At 45.5% G+C, this 27554-nt stretch overlaps 7 protein-coding genes across 7 annotated transcripts; 2 read left to right on the top strand and 5 right to left on the bottom strand.

Annotated features, from left to right (window-relative positions):
• Positions 1 to 1623: 1623 nt before the first annotated feature.
• SERLADRAFT_367012 (uncharacterized protein) lies at positions 1624 to 2928 on the bottom strand (the record flags this gene model as incomplete). Its single annotated transcript, XM_007315489.1, has 5 exons — positions 1624 to 1794; positions 1873 to 2030; positions 2075 to 2261; positions 2290 to 2566; positions 2912 to 2928. 5 exons carry the CDS (start codon positions 2926 to 2928, stop codon positions 1624 to 1626), a joined length of 810 nt encoding a protein of 269 aa, XP_007315551.1.
• Positions 2929 to 4946: 2018 nt separating this feature from the next.
• Positions 4947 to 7472, bottom strand: SERLADRAFT_460923 (uncharacterized protein; the record flags this gene model as incomplete). The annotated part of the gene is made up of 8 exons (XM_007315488.1): positions 4947 to 6080; positions 6129 to 6155; positions 6208 to 6467; positions 6524 to 6616; positions 6669 to 6765; positions 6821 to 7022; positions 7110 to 7165; positions 7218 to 7472. 8 exons carry the CDS (start codon positions 7260 to 7262, stop codon positions 5262 to 5264), a joined length of 1599 nt encoding a protein of 532 aa, XP_007315550.1.
• A 647-nt stretch (positions 7473 to 8119) lies between these two features.
• On the bottom strand, positions 8120 to 10629 carry SERLADRAFT_446690 (uncharacterized protein; the record flags this gene model as incomplete). Its single annotated transcript, XM_007315487.1, has 4 exons — positions 8120 to 9514; positions 9572 to 10001; positions 10067 to 10351; positions 10401 to 10629. The coding sequence occupies 4 exons, from the start codon at positions 10549 to 10551 to the stop codon at positions 9058 to 9060; spliced, it is 1323 nt and encodes a 440-aa protein (XP_007315549.1).
• Positions 10630 to 10763: 134 nt separating this feature from the next.
• SERLADRAFT_460916 (uncharacterized protein) lies at positions 10764 to 11818 on the top strand (the record flags this gene model as incomplete). The annotated part of the gene is given in 5 exon segments (XM_007315486.1): positions 10764 to 10795; positions 10809 to 10930; positions 10987 to 11256; positions 11309 to 11384; positions 11435 to 11818. The coding sequence occupies 4 exon segments, from the start codon at positions 10871 to 10873 to the stop codon at positions 11578 to 11580; spliced, it is 552 nt and encodes a 183-aa protein (XP_007315548.1).
• Positions 11819 to 19738: 7920 nt separating this feature from the next.
• On the bottom strand, positions 19739 to 20197 carry SERLADRAFT_338130 (uncharacterized protein; the record flags this gene model as incomplete). The annotated part of the gene is made up of 1 exon (XM_007315485.1): positions 19739 to 20197. A coding segment is annotated over one exon (459 nt), but the record flags the coding sequence as incomplete, so codon positions are not given.
• Positions 20198 to 20358: 161 nt separating this feature from the next.
• SERLADRAFT_382339 (uncharacterized protein) lies at positions 20359 to 20809 on the bottom strand (the record flags this gene model as incomplete). Its single annotated transcript, XM_007315484.1, has 1 exon — positions 20359 to 20809. A coding segment is annotated over one exon (198 nt), but the record flags the coding sequence as incomplete, so codon positions are not given.
• A 3727-nt stretch (positions 20810 to 24536) lies between these two features.
• On the top strand, positions 24537 to 24761 carry SERLADRAFT_382338 (uncharacterized protein; the record flags this gene model as incomplete). Its single annotated transcript, XM_007315483.1, has 1 exon — positions 24537 to 24761. A coding segment is annotated over one exon (225 nt), but the record flags the coding sequence as incomplete, so codon positions are not given.
• Positions 24762 to 27554: the final 2793 nt, after the last annotated feature.

Below are 27554 nucleotides of genomic sequence, written 5' to 3'. Positions count from 1 at the left end.
ATACATGCCAGCTGCTCTACCAATTGAGCTATATGGCCAAGGTTATACAATGTAGGATCTTAAACATGACATGCAACCACGGACGTCTTACACAGAATAGCTGCTGCATACTGGGCTGGCTTACAAATCAGAGGTATTATCCTATGGAGTATTGGTATGTCAGAGTATATTCTAACACTCCCTCCTGATCTGACATATCCATATATGGTAAGTGTACAAACATAGCCAAACATGTAAGAATGACTAAGCTTATACAATAGCACAATAAAGCACCAGGGCTCATAACCTGATAAAATTGGATATTGACCAGACCAGGGATTGAACCTGGAACCTTCTGGATACATGCCAGCTGCTCTACCAATTGAGCTATATGGCCAAGGTTATACAATGTAGGATCTCAAACATGACATGCAACCACGGACGTCTTACACAGAATAGCTGCTGCATACTGGGCTGGCTTACAAATCAGAGGTATTATCCTATGGAGTATTGGTATGTCAGAGTATATTCTAACATATTGTAGGGCCAACTCGTCAAACCTCAGGTGCTATATGAGGAAGTGAATGAATAGATGGTCGCATGGAATGGAGACGGTCCTCTCGGCGCTGATAATAGATTAGCTCATACTCCATCACAAAGGTAGTGAGCAAATGCTTGGCTTCTTCAAATTCTTGGTGAGTGATTTTGTGTTGGTGCAGTAGTTGTACACCTCAAACGAGTTTGCAGAAATGCTTCCAATATGGAAGAGGGAGTATATTGTAGGCCAAGTCCGAATAGATACATTAAAAACTCCCATGCTTTGTACCCACTTGATATTTTTTCAGCGGAGTCTTGGGGAAGTGTGTCAAATGATCCAGGAAGGAATTGTGCAGCATTTGCAATGTCTTGCCCGTGTTTTTTCCAAGTTTCTCCTTGAAGAACTGCCCATACCCATGTTTTCTTGTCATCTAAGGGATCACATTGGAATGTACCATGCCAGAGTAGAATGAGCAAGTCAGGAATGTTGAGTGATATCAGGTGCATGATATCAGAACCAAAACAATTTGGTATGCCAAGTATTCTTGATGAGGATATGCCTAGAAATAAACTGGGTTTACTGATGCCAGTGTTGAGTCAGTTCTTCTTGGATTGTGCTTTGTTTGAAGATGCTACGACTGTGAAAGGTTGTCAAGATAAGTGTTGGCTGTGGGGTTAGAAAATGAATATGGGTCTATGTTATGGTGTGTGCATCCAGAAATGTTACAGTTGCCACAAGGTTTGAGAAGTGCGGGGCAATAATGCTTGCCGTCTGATTTAAGCCTCCCTTTCATTCCACAGAACAGCCTGCATCTGTGTCTGCCAGTCTTTGAGACTGCACTTTTTAGCAGTTGTAAATAACCAATAAGTACAATGGAATAGAGAGCTAGTGATGTGAAGCAGTGTAGTAAGAGTGGAGGTAGTAAAGGAGCATGAGCAAAAGAGTGTGGGTCAAAGCCGGGAGCTTTCCAGCCCCGACGTGAGCAGAAGTGAACCTAAGAGCCAAGAAAATGAGCAATGTGACCCAGGAACTAGGAGTGACAATGATGCAGAAGAGCAAAGATCGGGGCCCAAAGGTCAGGAGGAGGAACTTACTGGGATGATTATTTAACGGACAGGGGGCATAGTTAAGCGGACAAATTGGTTGTGGACCACTGGAGCTGCTTGGATATAGAGGGCTAGAATCTGAGAGTGTTTGTGAAGATAAAGGGTGAAGGCATCGCTTGACCAGTGACTGTGGACCTTTACTACATCAAAAGGAAGGCCCCGGAGCAGGTACTCCAGGGTCGCGCCAATTCAAATGCTATGGCCGAGTATGGGGTCTGTCCCGAGGGCCAGGGCTGCCAATGAGAGGACCTGGAGGAATTTTGCCTTGGTGAGGGCCTTGTGGGAATGCTTGTGGGCATATGCAAAAAGGGGGGTGTTTGGCAGGGGGTTGTTGACTCGGAAGTGGTTGAGGAGAGCTGCTTCTGGGTCGGTAGGGCCCTCCTGATGAGTCCAGAGGACATCTTCACCTGTGGGGGAGCATTTTATGCGGGGTAGTAAAATTGGGTAGAACGGAGGTTGTTCCGGTCTTTGGAGGAGGATACATGAGCTGGTGTGACGTGTGTGATGGGAGAAAAGGACAAGGAGCAGAGATTAGGGAGTGTGAATTCCCCTAATCGAGCCATGGAGTAGAAGGTGGTCATTAGGCAAGTGAAGACTGCCACGTGGAGTGGGGTGTTGAGGTTGAGTTTGCTTAGCCTCTGTTTCTCGCTCATCGGGGTTCCAGACCATGCCATGGAGAATGTGCCATATGCGGACCCTGGCCAGGTAATTACAGATGGTGGAGGTAGCATAGGCACCTGCTATGGTAGCCACAAAGGCTGCAAGGAGGACTTGGCTTGCCAGGGCCCGCTGGACTTCTGGGATTGCTTTCTTGTCGCAGAAGATGTGGAAGGCAAGAAGGCCCGTGCCATACGTGTCCCGAGTGGCCGAAGCCCAAGCATTGCTCAGAATGTCCTGAATTTGGGCAAAGTCCTCCGGAGTGAGGTTTGTTGGGAGACCTTGGCTGTCCAGGATGGTTCATCCGTGATACAAGGAGCCATAAAAAGAGTGAGGGAGATTTTTGGTGTTATTGGACTTATTTTAAGATTTTTATTTTTAAAATTTTGTTTGTTTATTGGCAGGGGGATAACAGTGAAGAGGCTTTTGAAGATTTTATTAAAAGAGGACTAATTGTGTTGAAGCAAGAGGAACAAAAGATAAGACTAGGGATCAAACTACTGTTGCAACTGGGACGTGTGGCTCAAGATAGAGAGGCAGGCACCACACTTGGTGCTAAGCCTCAAAGATTATATTTTCTTTTTACAATTGTGCCTTACTGCTGTGCAAAAATTCTGTATGGCCCACTAACCCATTGAGATAGACCATACCAGGTCCATCTGCAGTAACGAGAGCTAGGAATGGATTTGAAGTAAATAGACGGTTTGAGGATGCGTCCCATATGCAAAGTCCTTCTTTTTGAATTGCAGAAAGATGATGGAGGCCTGGAAAGACAAAAGAGTCAATATTTTTGGTTTTTTGGGACCTGGAATGACGCAAACTGGTAGGACATGTTGTTCCTTATATCTTTGATCTGGAGATAGATCAAATACTACCCATATGTATATCCAACAATCTGACAGTTTCTTCTTGTACAACTGTGCGCCGTCCATCAAAAACATGAAAACAGTATCCCCTTTTTTGATTTTGCCTTCTTTAACAGCTGGTATGTACTCTTTGCCTGCAAAAAAATCGTTGTATTTGCAAAGTTTATCTTCTATATTGAGTTCATTGAGCAGTTCTTGAGTTTTTGTGTAACAATGTTGCATATTTAATGCACTGGTGGAGTCACGCCAAAGAGCCTGTATTTGCAGTCCAATAGGTATTGTGTGGAATTGCTGCTTTGATTTCTTTTGTCTCCCTTGAGTAGCTTCTAAAATGTGCTCATTGTATCGAGATGCACTGCACTTGGGGCACTTCTCAAGACAAACAAACGGTCCTGTGTATCCAATGCATGAATTGATGCACATGTCATGCACCAACAAATCCATGCCTGTAAGTTCAGTCATTTTGCACTTCATGTGATAGTGCGTTAGAAGCTTGTGATCATGCTCTGGATGCAAATGTGCATAGGCTTCTCAAACATCCTTGTATACTTGATCTGATGTGTTTGTGGTCGCTAGGAAGATATTGAGGGAAAAGTGTTTGTGGGGGTCTTCAAGGACGGAGTCTGGGGAGAATTTTGGAGCCAGTCAAGGGTTTCTGGATGAATTGGCATATCAGGATCATCAAGGTTTGCATTCATGACTGCACTGACAAAGTCAATGGCATTCTGAATGTCTTCAATTTGCATAAGGTCCGAGAGCTCCTGTAGTTCAGCCTGGTCAAATGTTCAAGTGGTAGCTGTTCCCTGCTCATCAGCATCAGGGAGGTTTGTGTCAAAGCACCTCAATTTGGCATAGGATCCAGTGGATCATATGAAGTTGGTGCGAGGTGATCTGGAGTCTGCAAGCGTGGTGGATCAACTGTACCCGTTGACTTAGCCTAATAATAAATGAATACATGTGTAATGTTTTATAGGAGGGATGTACTTGGTGTGTTGCAGCTATATCTTGCTGTGCCTCCACCACGTTGTGAGCATACTTTTGTTTTTTCAATTGCTTTGTAGGGATAGACAAAGCTGAAGTTGAAGCAGATGGGGGTTCTTCGAGTTGAATACCAAGTTCTATGGCTTTCTCGACTATAAATTGTTTTGTTTCTGCTGATATCAGGCCATTTCAAAATTTCTTGTGTCAATAGTATGTCTTCTTGGATACTTTTTTGAGGATGCCTTTGCAATATTGTATGCAGTCGCAATGGAATTGCTTTTGTTGACTAACAGGGGGGGTGGAATCCATTAGGAGTATTGTAGAAAGCAGTGAAATACTGCATAGTGTGATCAGGCCAAATGCGCGAGCACACTACACAGTCTTCTGCTGCACATCCAAATCGAGCTGGTACAGTGCAAGTGCTAGTTGTGATTAGATTTGGAGTCAAAGTTGAAATTGAGACGAAATCAATTCATTTTGAATCATGAGAAATGATAGCTATATGAGATTAATTGTTTGGCAATTGTACATTCACTGAGAATCTTTCTATATCTGTCTATATACTGCGGCTTTCGGCTGGGGGTTAACGACAGTATAATACTAAATTGTAGTGGCACCTGGTGCCAGTCCCCGACTCGCTAAATCATGAAAACCGCTGTGCCCGATGTGGCGAAGGTGACCAGAAGGGTCACATGACCGTGGGACAAACGTGTCGAGCAATTGACAGAGAGGTGGCCGTTTGGTAAGGCCCTCCTCTCCTTCGGAAGAGTCGGGGACAGTCTCCCTGAACTTCGGCACCACGTCTGCCGAAGGGGGTATAAACAAATGTCTGGGAGATTACGAGCAAGAGTGTACCCTACAGAAAAATAAAAGTGCGTTTCTACGATCTGACTGCATCTGAAAACCTCGATTGTAGGCTACAATATGGTACACGGACTATGGGAACTACGTAACAACATAGGCTTGGTATGAACCGCCTTGCCGATGTGGCATTCAGTAGTTTATGCATTGTCGACGATATGCGCGATGAGGAGTCGATCTCGGGCCTGCCTGAGCCCCAAAAATGATTGCGTTTCCGTACATGATTTAAGAACTCCCTGTCCCATAAGAAAAGTAGTGTGAAACGTCGGTGTCCTATACGGCATGTCCGTAACTAGCGTCGTGCCCATAGTTAACATCGTGCCCGTAGTTGGCATCATGTCCATAGCCAGCCCCGGCCATGTTATGTTCTGCTTGTCCTTGGTAAGCGTGACCTTCCCCGTAGGCGGCAGCGGGGTAGCCAGAATAGTTCTGATGCGAGTAGTCATGTGCATCTGCATAATCTCTCCTTTCACCATCACTGGGCGGTCGGATTCCTGTCGTATACGGTGCAGGCTGTCTGTAATCACCGCCAGGCACTCCTCTCCCTTGATATACATCATGTGCATCGCCGTAGTAATCTGAATTTCCGTATGGGTTTTGTAGCGGTATATCAGTCCTCTGAGAAGCAATAGGGGCCGCTGCGGTAGGTAGATGCATGGTGCTGCTGTAGTCATCGTCATACAGCTGTGGATCCTCGTCGAACGTAGGCATAGAGGAGTTATATTGTGCGTATGCCCCAGGTGCTTGATGTGACGAATAACCCTGATTATACGCGGGCATGGGGGGGTAATCGAGAGAATAATCCGTGTTACCGGCATGTGTGTGGTAACTTGGCGCCAGGCTCTTGTTATCTGAGCTGTAGTAGTACTCTTTATTCATCGCGTTGGAAGGTTCGCGGCGCAATGACGATGCATCGTCTGCATCGTCATCTACGGAGAGATTGGGCAAGGTAGGTTGAGGCAATGGCTGAGCGATCAACTCGCCCTTCTTGTTTTTCAAGTGCGAGTAGTCGCCCATGGCTTCCTTCTTCGCGAGAGCTGCTGCCTTGACTAGTCGCTCCTTATTCCTGCGTTTGATAACCTCGGCTATGCGCTATTCTAATGGTGAGCACATTACCACCTATTAGGTATATATGGTTACCTTATCGACTTTGTGACATACATATTCCTAAAGACACTGTTAGAAAGATGATAAATTTTCAGGTAACCGAAATAGTTACTTTGAGATTTCCTTGGATATAGCATAACAAGGGAATGTAGAAGATGCCTGCGACAATGAGAAGAAGGAGAGAACCGGCGAAGATGACAAAGGTGAAGAACGTGGTCACGGTCAACGCAGAGGTAGATAGAGTGTTGCCGGCGAAATACTTGGAAACATCGTACCAAGAGCCATCGTCTCTTTTCGCTAGGTATATACTGTACAATGTCAAGGCGTTAATCGTCTGGCGAGGGCCATCAGACAGTAATAGACGTTTCCAACCTTGAAACAGGACAATGTCAATATGCAGTAAATGGTAAGATGATGCTATTGCCCACTTTTGAAGGTAAAGAAGATGAAAAAGGCAAAGTCATCCTTCTTCTTGGTAGAATTGCTGATATGGTCAAAGAAACAAAAATGATCATATGATCCTGTGGCAGGGCATAAATAGTGAAGCGCCCAAACATAGGTACCGTTACTCACGGAGAGAGTAGTAGTTATTGGCCATGACATTGGTGAATGCGTACGAAATGTCGCGGCTAGCAATGATCTTTTTGGATTTCCGGGCTTCATAGGCAAGCTGCAATAAACTATGAGCTGGCGCAGCGAAGTGGAAGATATATATCTTGACTGACCAGAAGAAAACCGAAAATGATACAGCCCACGAATAACCATTTCCCTATATTAAATGGGATATAGAAGCAACCATTTAAAGTTTGACACTCGTCAAAGATTTGGTTGGACCACGATGATGTGGTGAGCATGGTGGTGGCGGAAAAGATATCGGATATGTAGACAAGAAATGATTTCAAGATGATAATGTACAGCCAGAGGTATCTACAAGCAATGCAAAAGAGTCAGTAAGAGCCCAATAAACGGTTAACATGAGTTGGTTGGGGAGTCTGAACCAAAACCAAACCGTACTTCATACGCATACCAAATCCATTGTCGGTAAAATCCCGTGTGTCAATGAAGTCAAACTAGTAGAGTTGATGATATGAGCGCGGTCTGACTATCGTACGTTCTACACACCTTGTGGTCAGGGACAATCTCCCTCTTCCAAGCTGGTCCTGACATGTTGAAAGAATTTGGCTAATATGTTGATGTGAAGGGACGAGCGGGATAGGTTGCAGGTAGTGAAAGAATGTTTGGGCCAGCCAGTCGCATACAGAGCGAGTCTACCAAACGACCTGTAATGAGTGGGGATAAAAGAAGGGAGTGGTACGTTGCTGTGAAGAACAAACAGTTCAAGAACTATGGTGGTCACACAATGATACGACCGTTGCCGCTCAGTTGTGTTCTATATTCTCCCACGTATGTATCTTGGTATCCCACGGCCTGTTGCGACAGATATCAATGATATCTGTACATGGGGTACTCGGGGTCCTTGATTACGTAACTCTGTTTTCACAGCGCACCTCATCCTGGAGGCTCCGAGTCTCGGTATAACGGAGGCCATGGTGTTTTCTGACAGAACCGCCGATTTCAGAGCTGTATTGCTGGCAAACAGTAAAGCAACCGCATCTAGGTTGCAGAAGACAGCGTCTTACGATGGAAATGGGGACAGAAACGTGTTAAAGCAGTATCTTGGAGAGGCATATACTATTGTATGTGTGTTATGGCTCACAATCTTCCTTAGTCGTGGTTCTAACTGTCTGATAGCTCGAACACATAGCCGCATTGTCGAAAATGCTGAGGGATACAAGGCAGGCCTACTTGAGCGAAGAGAAAAGAACATTTTCATCGCGCTCAGATAATTCGCGGACAGGCACAAAACGCCTAACAAACGAAGAGAGAGATCAAATAGACACTCAGGCTCGGGTTATACTTTCCCGTTGTGCGGACAGAGTCAAGACGTTGGAAGCCATTGAAAAACGTGCGTTTGGCGTTTCGTTCATGACTACTGAGCTGATCACCCCACCTTCCAGGTCGACGGGACGTTAGTGCTATAGACGGACCAATGTCCCTATTTTTGCCATTTCGACCAAAATCTTCGTCCAATCGGTCGGAATGTATCGCTGCCCATCATTCCAGTATTGCATGGTATCTCAACAGGCGCCTCACAGAAGCCAGTCAAACTCAGAGGGAAATGCAGGAACAGCGTGTCAAGCGGCATATGGAAAGAAACTACACATTGGGGTCGACCGTTACGAGGGACGTCGCTTTTCTCAGTGCTAAATTACCTGCGTGGACCGGGCAGCCTAAAGCAAGTACTTCGGTGCAAGGTATTCTAGATGACGCTACCAATAAAACGGTGCCAGGTGAATCGGAAGACCGTGGCCCCAAACTCGAGCTCTCCCAGGCTCAAATGTTGCAGTACGAGGCCGAGAATGAAAGCATCTTGCGTTCCGCCCAAAATGACTTGGAATCAGTACGGCAAGCAGAGGCACGGTTGATGGATATCAGTGTGTTGCAGATGGAACTGGTTGCACGACTGGCCCAACAAACGGAGTTGACGGATCAGTTGTATGACGACTCCGTCACCACTGTCTCTGCTGTAGAGAAAAGCACTGTGGAGCTGCGGGAAGCAAGGAGACGGCTCAAGGATAGTAGACTGTTCATCCTTGTATTTTTTATGGGAGCTAGTCTCTCCCTCCTATTCTTGCATTGGTACTGATGTTTTCGGTTTTATTACAATTCTGTCGTTGTATGTAGCTGTAGCGGTTCAATTCATCTATGACAGACATACCTACACTGAACTTTATTAGCCATTCATCATTCGGAGTATAGGACGCCTTATAAACATTGCAATTTAATGAATGATATGAAATACAGCTGCATGATGAGACAGTGAAGAATTTACTGTACATACAAAAGCACTATCAGCTTAGTAGTAGCTGAGAGAAGTAAGACCATGATACATGTGAGCCAACTACCAGCCATCCCATCGTCCAAACCTCCGATATTCTCGCAATATGCACTCTCTACTCTCGCGGCGATTCCCATCCTTTTCCTTCTCTTTCCCTGTCCCATGCTTGGCTGATTGATTGGATTTACGAGGTGGGGAGCTGTGACTCTTTGCTAGCGGAGGAGTAGCCTTCGCAGATGGTAGTGAGAGGCGATACCATCCTCCGCTGTAAGTTAACGCTATGAGTTGATGCTCCTTCTCTTCTGTCTGCGAATCGTGGTCCGCAGGTGGACCTTGTATCCATCCCACCACACACCTTTCCTCATCGGACGTATCTGGTGACGTCCGTGACGAACCCGAAGAGAAATATATATGAGACGATTGCGCTGGTATTCTGTATTGGGCATATGACCACTCGGAATCAAAGTATTTCGGTAGAGGAAGAAAGGGGGCTAAAGGGGAAAGAGATGATTGTCGATTTCTAGCACAAATACGTTTCAGTTGAGCCAGTGAATTCTATACCGATTGGATCACTCACAATGCAGCAGACTTGATCAAAGAAAAGACGTGCACGGTCCCTTTATCACTCCATACACATACTTCATTCTCATCCGGGCGGAACGCGACACCATAAATTATGGCCTTATCTAACCCCCGGCGAAACTCTCGTACAAGACTCCCCGTCTCGGTCTCCCATATGCGTAAAAGTGTCCCCTTTGACGAAGTCGTAGCAATTAATCGACCCGAAAGGGTTACTGTCAGTGTAGTCAGGAGTGATTCGTGCGCTGCGATAATTGAGATGGGACGCTTTGCCAACAGTACGGATTGAGCTGGTTGATCTGAATCTACCGATGATGATTGACTTGAACCAGAGCATGGTGGCAGATGGATGAGTTGTACGTGGCCCATTTGGCGACCAGGGACGGCTAGTAGAGTCGCATTGGCTTCTGTTGCCATCGCCAGTAGTCCTATTGTGGATAAATATTGCCCACATCAATCCAACAAGAAGGTGAACTGAGGGGTAGTGTGTTACCTCGAGGATTATCATAAGTGTCCCACTCTCCTCGTCTGCTTAAAGTTGTTCCAATCTCAAATACAACCACTCTCCGGCGCAAGGCAACCGCCAGCCAACCACGCCTACATGCAATACCTCGAACTCTTTCCCGAAATTCAAGTTCAGCTACCTCTGCTCCTATCGTGTCATCCCATAGAATTACCTTGTTTGGGGGATACAGAGGACTACGACCTCCCCCAAGCATGAATAATAAAGACGATGTGTGTAGTGGAATAACACTGGCAAGTGTTCCTCCTCTCAGATCTATTGACATAGTTAGCTACCAATGTCTATAGATCTGATGGAAATGTACCTCTTTTACGTATGAGTTCAAAGGGCCATGAGCGATAAACAGCGAACCCAGCTGGTGTTAGAGAAACGAATATTCTACAATCCACATCGAACTGAGCGTCGATGATAAGCACAGGATCGGTGGCGGTGATAGAGTGTCGAGCTAAGTTCATAGAGACGGTTTGGCCTGATGCTTACAGAGAGAGATAGCGTGTAGAGCTCGGACTTGTTCAAGTTGATGGAAGTACTAATACAAGCCTCATGAACGAGATGCACTCAGGCTAGGTTGGTGGCATTCTTAGCTCAGTGCTCCCTACACGGCAAAGCATCACGTGACCTTTTATAAATTGGTCCCAAAAAAGGTTACTTAGAAAATTCATATCTTCATGCTTTGCTGTCCCACCTGAACTTGAACCTGAACGCTCCTTGTATCATAGATCTCGCTCCTTCCCCTATTTCCCTATTCGTCGGAGAACTTGGTATACTCCAGTAATGGCTGACGCGGAATATTTAAAAGGTATCTTGACCAGTCATCCCAACTTCCCGAAGAAGGTCAGTCTGATACACCTTTTTTGAATTCCCAGCATGTCTTAAGACCATCTTTCTAGGGAATCAACTTCTTGGATATTTTCCCCATCTTGCGCAACCCTGTGGCCTTTGAAACTTTGATTACGCACCTTGTTCATCATCTCACTTCTCACACTATTCCCAAGTCCTTGTCCAAGAAAATTGATGTCGTTGTAGGACTTGACGCCCGAGGATTCTTATTTGGCCCAATCATTGCCTTGAGACTCGGGGCTGCCTTTGTACCCGTTAGGAAGCGCGGAAAGCTACCAGGGGAGTGCATTAGTGCAACTTACCAAAAGGAATATGGCTCGGTATGTGTGAACACGTATCATGACATCAGCAGGAACTCAAAATGTATCATAGGATTCTTTCGAAATGCAAGCTGGCGCTATTCAGCCCGGGCAGTCAGTAATAGTGGTTGATGATCTAATTGCTACAGGTGTGTATGTCTAATTACCATGACTGCATGTATTAATCTTCTTTGGAAAGGTGGTTCTGCAAAAGCAGCTGGAGAACTTATCACTAAAGAAGGAGGGATAACTCTGGAATATTTATTCGTCGTGGAACTCATCTTTTTGAAGGGATACAGCATGCTAGATGCACCGACATACTCCGTCATACAGTCCTTAGATTGATTCATTTCTCCAGACTTGCTTAACTATGAATAGACGCTTCCGACGTGTTCTTGCTTGGAAGCCTGGCTACTACGACGTTGTGACCAAATGGTTGTAACGTCCATGTAGTCATTTTGGCACCTAGATCCCCTTAATTCAAGTCAGCCTTATACTGACAGCATAGAAGAGTCGTGACTGTTTCATTTTTGAGCTTGATTGATTTATTCGTACTCATCACTGTGAGGATCGACTTATATAAGCCCAGCTTATATGCTGAAAATATTCAATTTTAGCTTTTTTCAGCCAATGAGAATGCAGATATCCAATATCTTCAGCATATAAGCTGAGCTCATATAAGTTGATCCCCACAGTGTATGTGTTAGGCTCGAGTCCAGCCACTTCACATTCACACTCTGCAGAGAGAGGTTCTGTGAACTGGCTGGGAAACTTGGACCTCTTTTTGGCAGGAGGCGTGACATTCCCTCAAAGGAGACAAGGGACTTAGTCAAAATTTCGGTGATTTTCTATGACTTAGAGACTGTGCCACAGACTCATCAGGATCGAGCGGAAGCAAATCCTACTTATGCATATGAGTATACTAGTTCGTAGGCATCTAATTAATATGAATATTCTAGCTAGTGTCTTTTACTTGAGTAGTAAAAGGAATGAGGAAAGGATTGATGATTTGAGTGTAAGGAGACCAAAGGCCAGCAAGATATGCAAATGATGGCACCAAATTTTTCGTGTAGGGAACTCTGGGAATGAAATGTGTGGTTTGCATTGAGCTGATCACCATGCGCATTTTATTTCCATTGTCGGTGGTTACACAAACATCTGAATCGGTTGAAGCGGGCAGTGTGGGAGTCCTAGTGGCCATGCTAGTTTGAGTGTCTGATTGACAACTGCTGGTTTTGGTGAGTACTCGACATCTTTTATCCTGTTCTGATCCTCTCACATTCATAATTATGTCTCCTTCAACAGCTTTTTTTATCTTCTCGCCCTGTGGTTTTCTCAGCAACGGCTTGAAGGCTGGAATATCAAGACTCGACGACAACTCAGCCAATTCACCACCATATTTGGGCCACCACTGCCATTGCATCCCCACCAACTTTTTGAGCTCCTCTGTTGATTGGATAGGACCTACCAATGCCAGCAAATCCACGGTCTCATCCCTCAAAATTGCTGGTGAGGCAAACATGGCACCTGCAAAGTCGCGCTTGTAGACTTTCTTCTGCCATTCCTGTAAGTGTTTTCGAACAATCTCGCTAATCACCCCTTTCTTTACAGTTGCTTGTCGTATTTGCACAGGTGGGCTACCAGGTCAGGTCCGGTTCAACAACGAAGGGTCACAGATGTTGCAGCAAGGCACGGTAAGTACTGTTATCTTAAATCAGTGTCACTGCTTGTGTAATTTGAACTTATTTCACTCACTAGGTATGTCGTTTCCGTACACTTTCATCAGTATCTGACGACAGCACATGCCTGTCTGCAAAAAAACATGCAAGCCTTCATCTTTTGCATTCAAATCAAGTTCCGGTTCATCTTGAACCAAGATTGCATCATGCAGGCCTCCATATGCACCTCGCAAGCAGCCTCTGCTCTGTGCGTGTAATTTCCCCCTTCTCTCTCTCTTTTCTTTACATTTTGCTGAGCCTCTTGTTTCTTTCTCGTCACTTTTAGCTCTAGCTGTCAAGTCTTCCTTGTATGCGCTTCGTTCAGCCAGCAATATGGCCAGTCCCACCTGGCCTTTTCCACGAGCTGCCCGCTGTCATGCACCAAAGTTGATTGGTAGCATGGACAGGTGTCAATAACAAAGCAAATATTCAAAAAGACTCACCTTTGTGCCACACAGGCACAGTGCCACGTGGAATAGTAATTAATATTGCCTTTTTCAAACTTGTGGCTGATCAGCACCACCTCTATTAGGCAATCCAGTCACGCTCACCTTTGCTTTTCCATTCGGTACTTTCCGCATTTCGGCATTTCGGCAAATTTTCGCGTCGCCACTGGCTACACATTGCATTGCGCCCTTGCTTTTGTCGTTTCCTTCACTTCCCTTCCTTTGCCTAGCCCCACCATGGGTCCCTTACTCTCATTTTTATTCTCACCTGACAGTTGTTTCTGGATCCCCATTTTAGTTCACCTTCTCGTCACCTCCAGCCTCCTCCTCCTCATCTTCTTTGCTCCCCCACCATTTCTGATGTCACCACTTCCTATCCGCTTCCGTCGCCGATCCGTTGACTACCACGTGCCACTGCTGATATCAGCAAAGCCCCGGCGGCCGGTTCAAATAGGGAAACAGGTCCATCTTTATGACATCAATCTACCATTATATACTATCAAAACATCGGTCACTCGTCTTGCCCGGTTGGAGCGTGGGTGGGTAGTTTTTGAGCTGGAGAAGGTTCATCCCCTTGCATCGCCCATGTTCATCGCTGTCCCATTCACTTGGGTACACTTATCTTTTGTCCATCATCTTCGCTACAGCTACAGCTACCACACGCTGCCTGGGACTCACTTGTTCCAAATTGGGACTACTCCTCTCCCTCCCTCGTTTGACCAGGTGGTCCAACACAACGAGTCCATTGGTAAGGCTATGGAACTGTCGGATTTGGACTAGGTGGCGGACTGGTGGCTCCAGTTTCTTTTTTTTCAGCAGAACATTCATTTACAGTGCAATTATTTTTGATTTTTGAATCATTTTTATGGACACATATTTTTTAGAATGCCTGACTGACAATAAAGGAACTGTGTTGATACTGATAGTGTTTTGCCTTGCCCTTTCTTTACTGCATCTTCCCATGACATCATGATTTTCCTGCTCTCTTTTTGCTATTGGACTTTACTTTATGACTGTACAAACCTGTGACATTACTCACAGCATTCATTGTTCTATCCCTTTTTTTTCCTTTTTTTGATAATCTTATCCTGTACTACCTATGCAGGATTCATCAGCGTACATTCCTTCCTTCATGTTCTTTCTCATTCTTTTTGCACAGCTATACTGTGCATAGCCTACTTTTCTTTTACTATATAAACCCCTGTATATTACCTTGTAAAAACAACAAGAACTCGAATCCAGACTTCTTCTCTAATCTCAAGTTCACTACTCACTACTACTTGTGATCCAGTGTGGTCACAACACTTCCCACTGCTACCACTGTCAACTGCTGTCATCGTCACTCGTCACTTTTGAAAGTGATTGTCATCCCTTTTGATTGAAGTCCTTCTGAGCACTACAGTCTGTGCGTCAGGAGCCTGCTATCACTGGGAACTTTGTCACCTCATCATATTGTCATTCTCAAACCTACCTTGTGCTACTATTAGCAAGGTAGTGCTCGTCTATACTCGCCACAAAGCCCCTATCTTTCTGCATCCCAACTATCCCTCCTCCTCAAAACCCACACCATCTTTGGGTTTTACTTTGAAGGATCGTTATACGTACCACCCCACGAACAACCAGACCACTCCACTGTTCTAGGAGGCAAAGCCCATAAACAAGTTCCGTGGAATCTGGGAGGATTGTGTGTTAGTTTGTTTTTGTGTGTGTGTTTTTTTTAACAACAGTTCTCATCATTGACACCGCCTCACCCTTTTCCAGCGATGAACATTGATGAATCCACTATTGTTGGCAATGGTGAGGTCGTTGAGGCAATTATGTCCAAACTAAGGATTGAGGCCAAGGATCCCATTCACAATAGCAAAGTCAAGATCTTTGCAGGCGACCAATTATCTATTGCATGCTTATGGACACTTGCAAACATTCGAGCTGGTCAAGAAGGAGGCTTTGCAAGTTTTGGTTGGGGCGTGTGGATGCCTGGGCTATTCCATGCAAAGATGGCTGATATGCATGGCCTTCTTGTTACGCACTGGGGTAAGCCAAATTCTGGCACAAGAAATCCCGAATCTCTATGGTTCCATAACACTCGCCTGACAAAACCGGATAAACCCGGTCTCTGCCGAAGCAGCCATTGTTCTCCATGGAGCATAGCCACCACTCCATGGAGTAACCATTGTTCTCCTAGGAGTTATTATACTGTAGTGAGTAGCACCTCCAACTATAAGTAGTAGGGGGTTTAGTATAGGAATACCTCAGTCGTTTCTATAGCCTCTCGGGCAGCGGCTGAGTTTCACTTAGTTTTATGAGGTTATGAGCCCTGGTGCGCAAAAGCTACGCAGGAAATAATTCTTATTTGAAACGGCAACCTCGGAACCATGACCACAGCACGCGATACATCCGCATGTCTAGTTCTCACTGGACCCAACAATTTTCAGATATGGAAACTCCGGATCATCTCAAAGCTACGTCGGGAAAAAGTTCTCCGGGTTGTTACTGGAGAGGAGCTTAAGCCCTCACCAGGAAAACCTACCTCCTTGGAGGATCCTGAGATCACCTGGATACTTAAGGATGAGAAGGCACATGGAATCATCCAGGACCACATCTCTGATGCCCTCCTAATGAGGACTGGAGACCTCACCAGCTCCAGGGAGTTATTTGATAAACTTGTCTCACTCCATCAAACGTCCAACATTGCCTCGGCCTTCTATTCATTCCAGCAACTCACCAAATTGTCCTGGGATGGGACATCACCTATCCAGGACCACATTGCAAAAATCCGGACAGTTGATTCACACCTCTCCGGAATGAAACTAGGAGTTGATACCAAACTCATGGCTTTTGCTCTTCTCCAATCTCTCCCATGCACTCCTGAATGGCAAATATATTAAGAACAAAGCTTGAAGGAAGTGTCTAGCCACTTGCTGAGAGCAATCAGGGACTGGAACTAGAGTCCAATGTGAGTAACTTTATTATTAGAGAGTATGACAGGTATACAGTACCTAGAGTCCAATGTGAGTAACTAGAGAATAGGAAGCATTGGACTCTGCAATACTGTCCGAAGTTTTGTAAACAAAGGTAAACAAAGCAGCCACAAAGGCGAAATAATAGAGAACACAATCAATAGTGAATGATAGAAGAATAGATAGAGAAAGGAATGAAAATATATAGGTAGCACAAAGGTGCAGAATCACCAAAACTAACACTCCCCCCTGATGCTGCACCTCCCAAGCATCAGCTCCCCCCTGATCTAATAAGTCCCATCATCTTCCTGAACACTTCCACTTTAGGCTTGGCAAGAGCCTTGGTCAACAAGTCTGCAGGCATTTCAGCAGTGGGAACAAAGGTAGGAGCAATCTGCCCAGAGTCAACAACATCTCTCAACCAATGCCATCGCAGATCAAGGTGTTTCATCCGACCATGGTGCTCAGGGTTCTTGGATACAGAGATGGCAGATTGGTTGTCAATATGAAGGGTGGAAGGAGAGGTGATAGGATAGCCCATTTCCTTCAACAAATTTCGCATCCAGCAAATCTCTTTGCCAGCCTCAACAGCAGCAATGTATTCTGCTTCAGTGGTGGACAGAGCAACAATGTTCTGAAGCTTGGAGCTCCAGGAGACAGCACCAGATCCCATCTTGACAATATAGGCACCAGTAGAACGACCAGAGTCCTTGTCACCACCATGATCAGCATCAGAGAAAGTGGTGAAGAGTTCAGTGGAATTGGAATCAGGACCAAGGACAAGGGAATGATCAAGGGTGCCTTGCAAGTAGCGGAACAAGTGCTTGACAGCGCTCCAGTGAGTAAGACCAGGATTAGAGTTATATCTGGCAAGGACTCCAACAGTGTAGACAATGTCAGGACGAGTGGTAGTGGCCAGATACATCAGAGCACCAACAGCAGCAAGGTAGGGAATGTCCTTCATCAAAGCAGCATCACTGGATGTTTTGGGAGACATGTCCTTGGTGAGGCGCAAACCAGGATCCATGGGAGTGGACACAGGCTTGCAGTCCTTCATGCCAAAGCGCTCCAGAATGTCCAGAGTGTACTGATGTTGGGAGAGGGAGATGGTGCGATTACTTAGGTCTCTAGTGATGGAAATGCCAAGTAGGTAAGAAGTAGGGCCAAGATCACGAAGCTTAAAGTGCAGGGAGAGGTCCTTGACAGCTTGGTCAAGTGCAGAAGTAGAAGTGGATGCCAGTGTCATGTCATCAACAAAGACAGGCAGGATAATGCGCACATCAGCTCTGTTAAAGACATAGATGGCAGAGTCTGAATAAGTATGCTTGAATCCGAGTTTTTCAAGCACAGTGTGCATCTTCTGGTTCCACATTCTGCCTCCCTGCTTTGTCCCATAGATGGCCTTGTCCAACTGGCAAACAAGATTGCGAGGACCCTGATGGAATCCCTCTGGCTGATGCATGTAGACCTTGACATCCATGACTTCATTCAGGAATGCATGGGAAATGTCAATGGAGCGCAAATGGAGGTTGTGGATGGCTGCAATGGCAAGGACAACTCTGATGGATGATATGCGGACAGTAGGTGCAAATATTTCGAGGAAATCAAAGCCAGGGCGCTGGTTATAACCTTTGGCCACATATCTGGCCTTGTAGCGCTCAACAGTGCCATCTGAGTTGTGCTTGATCTTGAAGACCCACTTGCCACCAATAGCCTTGACTCCAGGAGGTAGTTCCACTAGTGACCAAGTACCATTGCGCTCATGAGCTTGAAGCTCTTCCATGGCTGCCTCTCTCCATTTATCTGCATCAGGACGCTTCATTGCATCTGCAAATGACCTAGGCTCAGCAGAGTCTCCAAAGTGTGCCACTTCATCATCAACTGCCTCAGAATCACTGTCATCACTCTCAATGGCAGGAGTAGGTTGTCTGTGTTGAAGCCACCATGGTCTAGGTGGTCTCCTAGCCCTTGCAGGGCGTCTCAGTGCAATAGGCAAGTCAGGAGAAGGTGAGCGATGAGGAGGGTGATTTGGAAGCTCAGGAGGTTGATTCACAGGTGGTTTTGCATCAAGGTCCAAATGAGGCCCATTGTCAGGCAATGGTTGAGGCTGCTGAAGCGCAGCTGGTGGGCCCATATCTCCCCCTGGACCTGGTGCAGGGACATCCTCAATCAGGCCCAATGGCATGGATAGCGAAGGTGGAGTGGGAGGTGGAGGCGGGACATTGTCAGAAGACCTCTTCAAGCCAGGGAAGTAGCGCTCATCAAAATCAGCTCTCTCAGAGATAACAGTGTGCTTGGTGGTAGGATTGTAGAATTTCCATCCCTTGTATCCCTCAGGGTAACCAATGAACACACATTTCTCCATATAAGAGCCAAAGACGCCTCTTTTGTCCTTTTGCACATGCACATAGGCAGTGCAGCCCCAAACGCGAAGGTGAGACATGTCAGGCTTGCGTCCATACCACAACTCAAATGGAGTGGCATGGGCCACTGCATCAGTGGGACACCTGTTCCAGACATGCACCAAAGCGGACAGACATTCACCCCAGAAGCTGTTAGGCAATGCAGACTCTGATAACATGGCAGTGATACGCTCAGTCAGAAGTCTGTTTGCTCGCTCTGCCACACCATTCTGCTGAGGACGATTCCTGGTGGTATGCTGTCTGACAATCCCATGGTCATCTGTGAATTGCTCAAATTTCTTGGACATGTACTCTCTCCCTTTGTCATCGCGCAGAGCCTTGATTTTACGCTCCAATTGAGTCTCAGCATAAGCCTTGAATCTCTTGAAAGCATCAAAGACATCTGACTTGGCCTTGAGAGGCACATCAACACGGAATCGACTGTGATCGTCAATGAAGGTGACCCAGTAGCGATAACCAGAGAATGTGGGGGAAGAGACTTGGTGTACATCAGAATGGATGAGGTCCAAAGGATGAGCAGAGCGAGTATCAGATGAGGGGAATGGATTGGCATGCATCTTGCCAGACAAGCACGGTTCACAGACAGGATCAGGAGCAGCCTTGGATTCCAGTGTAAGCCCAGTGACCAGATCTCTCTGTATCAGTCTCTTGACATTAGCATGATGGTGGTGAGCCAATCTGCGATGCCAGAGCATCAAATCAAGTGGTATAGTCGCAGTAAAATGTCCCAATTCAACACAAGCAGCAGTAGATCCATCAAGGAATGCTGCATTGTTGTCATTGATAGTTGCAGTGAACAAGAGAGTGTTGTCACACATAAAGGACATGGAATGAGACGAAATAGTGACATTGAAACCACTTTGACGAGTTAAATACAAGACTGAGAGGAGATTATTTCGAAGATCTGGTACATGGAGCACTCTAGAGAATTCCACAGCCCTAGCCACTTTGCCATTCATCACAGGATTAAACACCACAGTACTAACACCAGCTGAATAGACAACAGTGTGATCAGCCAGCTTGATTGGCACACGATATGGGGTATAGTGGTGCATCCAATGACGATGAGGTGTCATATGAGAAGTGGCGCCTGTGTCTGCATTCCAATCAATGTCAGCATCAAGTTGGAGAGGGCAATGAGGATCAGAGGGATGAATGGAACGAAGACTTGCATTCCCAGCTGATTCAGTGACCACAGTGGATGAATTGGCATTGTTGGGCGAAGATTTGGGCTGCTGAGAGGTATTCTGAGAGTTGCTGGAGCCTGCCTGAGCCTTATTGCCACGCTTGTAGCGATTCTTAGCACCCTCCACTGCCTGTTGGCGACTAGCAATGTATCTGTGGCATTTGTCTTGGGTATGACCAAGTAAACCACAGAAATCACACTGAACACGAGTAGAGGTGGTGGATTGGTTGCAATGATGGCAGTTAGGATGGGTGCAGGTGCTATTGGCAGTAGTAGACGAAGAATGCAAGGCAGAATCGACTTCAGCACGACGACGGCAATTGACCTCTTCAGCAAGGAAAGCATCCCTGAGCTGGGTCTTGTCCAAGGTGCCCAGAAGTAGTAGAGATGAAGTGAAGTGGGCATATTGATCAGGAAGCGCCCTAATCATGGCCATGCATGTCAATTCATCGTCCAATTCAGACAATGAGAAGCCAGTAGGACGAAGATTTTGAATCTGATGCATGCCTTCGTCAATTCTGGTCATGAGAGACTGCAGGGACTCGTCCTCCTTCTTTCTGATAGAGAAGAAGTCGTCATAGGCATTAAATCTCGTCCCAGGCTTCTTAGAGACGTGCACAATTGCCAGTTTCTCCCAGATCTTGACAGGATCATCAATGATGCCATCAAGATGGATGCGCTGCTCTTTGGTGACATTGAGATATAATGCACCAGCAGCCTTTTCAGCTCTCAACTCCCATTTCTCTATTGCTTCAGCGTCAGTCCCAGGACACTTTTCAGCGCCAGAGATGAGCCTCCACAGTCCCTTGGTCATCAACCAAGCTTGCATTTCACCACTCCACTGGGGGTAGTTAGTGCCAGACAAGGGATGGAACTTGGGATCAGAGTCAGACATGATGGGTGTTGTATAAGACAATAGAGCAATGATAAATGATGTAGGAGACGGCTATAGGCGATGGAATAGTGGCAAAGACAATGGGCAACAGTAGGAGGCGAGCAGATAAGATGGTGAGGCGGTAGAGAGAGGATATGGAGAGGGTCAGAAAGCGCAAGGATAGGTCCAAATAGGGTCCAAAAAGCGTCCAAAAGCGATCCAGGAGGGTGCTAAGGCTTCCTAGTGCTGCTACAGGGTTACGCCTGTGTTCCCCTTTCAATTCCACACTGATATTAACAGAGAAATTGCCTCGAGACAGTGTTGGTTAATAGGGCTTGTATATGAGTCAACAAAGTGACTTAAGCTCCCCAAACACCGCAGACTGAGAGAGGCTCTAGGCAACAGCAAACTGAGGCAATGCAGGCGAGCTTCACAGTCTATAGGCTTGTTCTATCTGATAATGGACAGAGTAGAGAAGATTGGAGCTTTATGCACACACCAGATATGCCAAAAAGCGAAAAATAGGGCAAAAAGTCGAAATTGATGCAGAGACAGATAAGATGGATGGATTGCCACCAAATCAGAGGTATAGGGAACATTTTTATAGAGTAATAGATGGCCCAAATATCACAAGAAGTGAAGCACAGGATGTGGAGATATGCAATAGGAGTCCAATAGGGGTGAAAGTGCCAAAAATGCGAACTTCACAGAGGATGATGGAGTGGATGGATTGACCCCAAATTGACGGTGTAAAGTGCAATAGTATAGGGTAGTAGATGGCTCAAATAGGGCCAAGATCCGAGCACAGGGTGTGGAGATATGTAATAGGGGGCCAAAAGGTGATCAAATGATGATGAAGGCTCACAGAAAGATCCAGCTCAAATCCAACCGCTCTGACAGGTCTCCTAGGGTTATTTAGGCCGTAGAAGACGATGGTAGAAGTTACAGGACAATAAGATAAGGATTGGGCGAGATATGGTGCAGATAAGACCAAAAAAGCGTCCAAAATGGGGGTAACTTGCAACAAGGAGTTGTTGTTGGAGATCAAGATGAGATCAGAGTAATCTGAGGTGATGGATGAGATAATAAGAGTCCCAGAAGACAATGGGTACGATGGATAAGCAGTAGGACGCTTGGATGGTGAGATATGAGGTCAGGAAGATGGCTAGAGCACAGGGCTCATAACCTATTAAGAACAAAGCTTGAAGGAAGTGTCTAGCCACTTGCTGAGAGCAATCAGGGACTGGAACTAGAGTCCAATGTGAGTAACTAGAGAATAGGAAGCATTGGACTCTGCAATACTGTCCGAAGTTTTGTAAACAAAGGTAAACAAAGCAGCCACAAAGGCGAAATAATAGAGAACACAATCAATAGTGAATGATAGAAGAATAGATAGAGAAAGGAATGAAAATATATAGGTAGCACAAAGGTGCAGAATCACCAAAACTAACAAAATATTTCAGTCATCAGTAATCAACTGTAACAACCAAGATTTACTCGGGCACACACAGGAACACACTATAGAGAAAGATGATGAGGGAGTGGTTACCCCTTAGAATGCAGAGAGTTAGTTGGTATACAATAGTGTAAGGACCATTTCATTATTTTCTTATCTTCACTATGCCTTGGTTCTCGAACACTTTTCCCATTACACCTCTGGCTCTAGGGCTAGAGGTATCCTTTGCCATTTTACTTCTCATAGCCCTCACAGGCTTTCTTAACCATCACTACCATTTTATATCACAGATCAGAGACTGGGTATCGCTCCCAGCCAGCCAGCACGCAGAGTAAGGACTGGTAGTAGACATTTCGCCAACCAGCTCCAAGCCTCAGTAAAGTCTGGTTATACTAATAACGCCTTATTCAGGATCGTACCTCATTATGAGGATACGGTTTCTGAACACGCGTGACAATCCTCTATTATTAGTACAAGTCTCTCACCTGCTGATTAATCAAGTCAAAAGTCGTACGATAGTTACTCTCCCTTTTTCTTATTGGTCGATTGATTCCTCAGACCACTTTTCGTATATTCTCCTTTCGGTCTGAGGAACAAACAGTTCATTATATAAAGCCTTACCTATTCATGTATGGCTCCTTAGTTTTCTATTACTGAATTTACCCGCTTTACTCCTCAACAAGAACCTTTGAAGCTTACCTCTCAAAGTCCTCTACTCGCTATATTTACTAGCGTCTGTCAACCTCAAGCTCATCGAACCCTTTACTCCCTGCAAGTGCAGAAGGAGACAGGTTTTGTTTTTGTTATAGTTTATCGTTGCCTCACAAATAGGAGGACTCGCTAAGGAGTCTCCTGGATCTATTGGAGTTTATATACTACTACAGGGTTGTTTGTACATGTGTACTATACAGTTGATAGAGACATTGGCTGATGATGTCATGGGGCCTAGCCCGCATGGCCAGCTCCACTGTGTGAGAGAGTTATGTCCAAAATAAGAAGAAAGGCAACGCGGCACGAGAAAGGGGAAGTGCCGCATGGCACCATGTGTGAAAGCTATAGTACAAGGTTAAAGCGGAGAAAATAAAAGTAAAGGGAAAGTCCGAAAATTGTGTTATCGTAACATCAACATGATTGAAGAAAATAAACTTACCTTTGATGCAGTTGAGATCCGGATCACTGCAGAAGTTGCATAACAGTCAGGGAAGGCCCCTGGAGGTTCCGGATCAGCACTCAAATCCGAGGAGAAATGGTGTAACTTCCACAAAGCCAAATCACACAACACCTCGGAGTGTCGAACACTTCAGTCAGCTGAAAAAGGTCAAAGGAAGAAGGAAAAGGAAAGATACAAGGATAAAGGAAAAGAGAAGGAAAAGGCAAATACGGCGGAGAAATCATCTGGATCTGACTCCGAGGAGGAACAGAGTCATATTGCATTGGAACATGTACATATTTCCAAGCCCCTTGCTAAATGCATTCAAGCTTACCTTGTGTCGGAACCCAATAAGACCAAAACAACAATTATTATTGACTCCGGAGCAACATCCCACATGGTCCCTCACTGCTCCTGGTTTGAGCCAGGAACATACCATGTTCTGCATCCTCCGAGGACAATCAGTTTTGGGGATGAATCCTCTGTAAATGCCATTGGCATTGGAACAGTAATTCTACAAGCAACTGTTGGCAAAAAGGACTACAATATTGCACTGTCAAATGTCTTACTTGTGCCAAACTTCACGTTAGCACTCGTCTCTGTCCACAAATTGTCCAAAACGGGGTTATCAACACTTTTTCCAGCAGGGTCAAATGCTTGTGAAGTTCGGAAAAAGGAGGAACTTATCCTCACTGCGTTACACAAGCGAGGACTTTATCACATCCAAGCAAAACCCAAAATCAACCCAGAGTCAGCTTTTGCAGCAGTAGATGTAAATTTATTGCACAGGAGAATGGGACACATTGGAATGGACCGCTTGCAACGAATGGTTACAAAAAGACAGCTCCAGGACATAGACACCCTTACCGGAACCCCGGAGTTTTGTGAACCTTGTGCTTTAGGAAAGATGAAGAAACCACCCCCCAAGTCCACTGGAGGAAACCGAGCCAAGCGCCCCATACAAATTGTGCACACAGATGTTGGAGGACCAATCAAACCAACTTCCAGGGAGGGTTTTTGGTACTGGATTATCATTGTAGATGATTTCTCCAAATTTCCATGGATATATTTCCTAAAACATAAAAGTGAAGCACTGGAACGATACAAGAAATGGAAAGAAGATGTCCAAATATTCTTCCGGACTCATTTGGGAGAAGAAAACTTCACTCCACTATACACAGAATTCCTCCAGAGCGATGGGGGAGGAGAATATACTGGCAATGCATTCAAAAATCAACTCCGAGGAGATGGTGTCATCCAAGAAACTACAGCTGCAGATACTCCGGAACAAAATGGCATTGCAGAATGCATGAATCAGACATTGGCTACATTAGCAACCACTATGCTCCATGATTCCACGCTCCCAAAGTCATTTTGGGTAGATGCCATGCAAACAGCTGCATATATCACAGCACGCAGCCCAGCATCAGGACTCCATGGAAAGACCCCATATGAAATACTGTTTAAAAGGAGAGTTGATCCAACTTTGTTTTGCCCTTTTGGATGCCAAGCATATGCCTTGATTCCGAAAGGCAAAAAGCAAGGGAAGTTTTACTCCAAGGGGCGCAAAGCCATAATGATTGGCTACACACATGGAAAGCAAGCCTAAAAACTCCTAGACACTGAAAAATGGACTGTGTTTTCCAGTCGGCATGTCATATTCAATGAATCCGGAAAGGTACAAAAGGATGACACTGCTCCCTGGGACACAGACACTAGCACAGATCAGTGGGAGGGACTCATTCCAGAGAATGCTCACTATCCAGACCAAAAAAAATTGGAGGAGGATGACCCTGACCCTCGGATCCGAGATCCAAATGAATTGCAAATGGAACCATATCAGCATGAAGATGTTCCAAGAGCAGTGGGGCAATACCTCCGTGGAGACGTTCCAAGAGCAGTGGGAGCACCTGATCAGCTAAGACACCCTCCACAACAGTCTCTACAACCAAGACCTGAACACTGGCCATCTTCAGAACGGAAAGCCAAAGTAGAGTTACAGTCAGTGGGAGGACAGCCCCTCAACATACAGCCAGCTGATGTGGAAAAAGTCCGAATACAGTTAGACAGCCTGTCCATTGGATCAGCTTCTGGAAGGCATACAACACCTCCAAGGAGTGATTCAACACCTTCAGGAGTGAGTGGGGCAACAAATACACAAATGTGTCTACTCCCTGGAGTACCTGCACAAGTTCCTAAAAGAGCAGTCATGCCTGCTGAAGTCCTAGGAGTACGCAGAAGCAGTCGCCAGACCCGTCCTGCAGACAAAAACCGAGATTATCAAAGGACTCTAGATGAGAAACAGTCTCGAAAAGAGCAGCATGACAACTCCATGGAGAAACCTAACACTCCTGAGGTTCATGAAGAAACATCTGATACAGAGGAGACATTCTTTGCTGGAATAGCAAGTACCGGTCCATCTAACACAGACCTTCCAAGGACACTAAAGGAAGCCTTATCACGTCTGGATGGAGAATTATGGAAGTCTGCCTTGAAGGAGGAACTCCTAAGTCTCAATACTAATGCAGTATATGACACTGTTCCACTTCCGAAGGGAGTAAAACCCATCACATCAAAACCTGTGTTCCGGATCAAGTTTGATCAAAACAGAAACATTGAGAGATACAAACTCCGGATTGTTGCACGGGGTTTTACTCAAAGGGAGGGGATTGATTACCAGGAGGTTTTTGCTCCAGTTGCAAACTTAGAGTCAATCCGAATTATTCTAGCCCTGGTAGCAAAGTACGACCTAGAACTTGATCAAATGGACGTATCCACAGCTTATCTCAATGGAGAACTTGAAGAAGAACTGTACATGCTTCCTCCAGGGGGTGTTCCTATCCAACCTGGATACTGCTGGAGATTGAAGAAATCCATCTACGGGTTAAAACAAGCTGGTCGTACATGGAACAAAACTTTTGATTGCAAGCTCCAGGAGCTCAGTTTCACAAGACTAAATGCAGAAACATGTCTCTATGTATTCCGGGACAACAAACAATTATGCTTTGTTGTTGTCTATGTAGATGACCTCCTCCTAGGAGCTTCATCCCAAAAATTCATGGATATCACAAAAGCCAAACTCGAATCCATATTCAAAATGCGGGACCTTGGAGAAGCAAAATACATCCTCGGAATAGAAATCCAACGTGATCGTTCAAACAAAACAATATCCCTATTGCAACGCCAATACATTGACACAGTCCTGGAGCGTACTGGAATGAAGAACTGCAAACCAGTATGGACACCAATGGCTCATGGATCAAAACTCCTTGCAAATGCTCCAGGGGAAGATATTGTGCAACATGAGATGCATATTGAAGGGCGTCAAGTGTCATACCTCTCAATTGTAGGCTCCCTCATGTATGCCATGCTCGGAACCCGCCCAGACATTACCTACGTTGTTGGAATACTAAGCAGGCATAGCTCAGCTCCAAGGAGCCATCACTGGGAAGCTGCAAAATGTGTCCTCCGATATCTGAAAGCAACCAGGGACATGGAACTACAATATGATGGCACAGATGTCTCCATGGACATGGATTTCTATGGATATTCAGATGCAGATTGGTCTGGAGACCCAGACATGTCTCAATCAACATCAGGGTCTGTCTTTATCACCATCCGAGTGTGAGGCAACGATAAACTATAACAAAAACGAAACCTGTCTCCTTCTGCACTTGCAGGGAGTAAGGGGTTCGATGAGCTTGAGGTCGACAGACGCTAGTAAATATAGCGAGTAGAGGACTTTGAGAGGTAAGCTTCAAAAGTTCTTGTTGAGGAGTAAAGCGGGTAAATTCAGTAATAGAAAACTAAGGAGCCATACATGAATAGGTAGGGCTTTATATAGTGAACTGTTCGCTCCTCAGACCGAAAGGAGAATATATGAAAAGTGGTCTGAGGAATCAATCGACCAATAAGAAAAAGAGAGAACAACTATTGTACGACTTTTAACTTGATTAATCAGCAGGTGAGAGACTTGTACTAATAATAGAGGATTGTCACGCGTGTTCAGGAACCGTATCCTCATAATAAGGTATGATCCTGAATAAGGCATTATCAGTATAACCAGGCTTTACTGAGGCTTGGAGCTGGTTGGCGAGATGCCTACT

Source organism: Serpula lacrymans (genome assembly GCF_000218685.1).
Source record: "Serpula lacrymans var. lacrymans S7.9 unplaced genomic scaffold SERLAscaffold_4, whole genome shotgun sequence".
In the NCBI taxonomy this organism is placed as follows: domain Eukaryota; kingdom Fungi; phylum Basidiomycota; class Agaricomycetes; order Boletales; family Serpulaceae; genus Serpula; species Serpula lacrymans.
The sequence above is the reverse complement of the archived record's forward strand: the minus strand, read 5'-3'. Positions and strand labels throughout refer to the sequence as shown.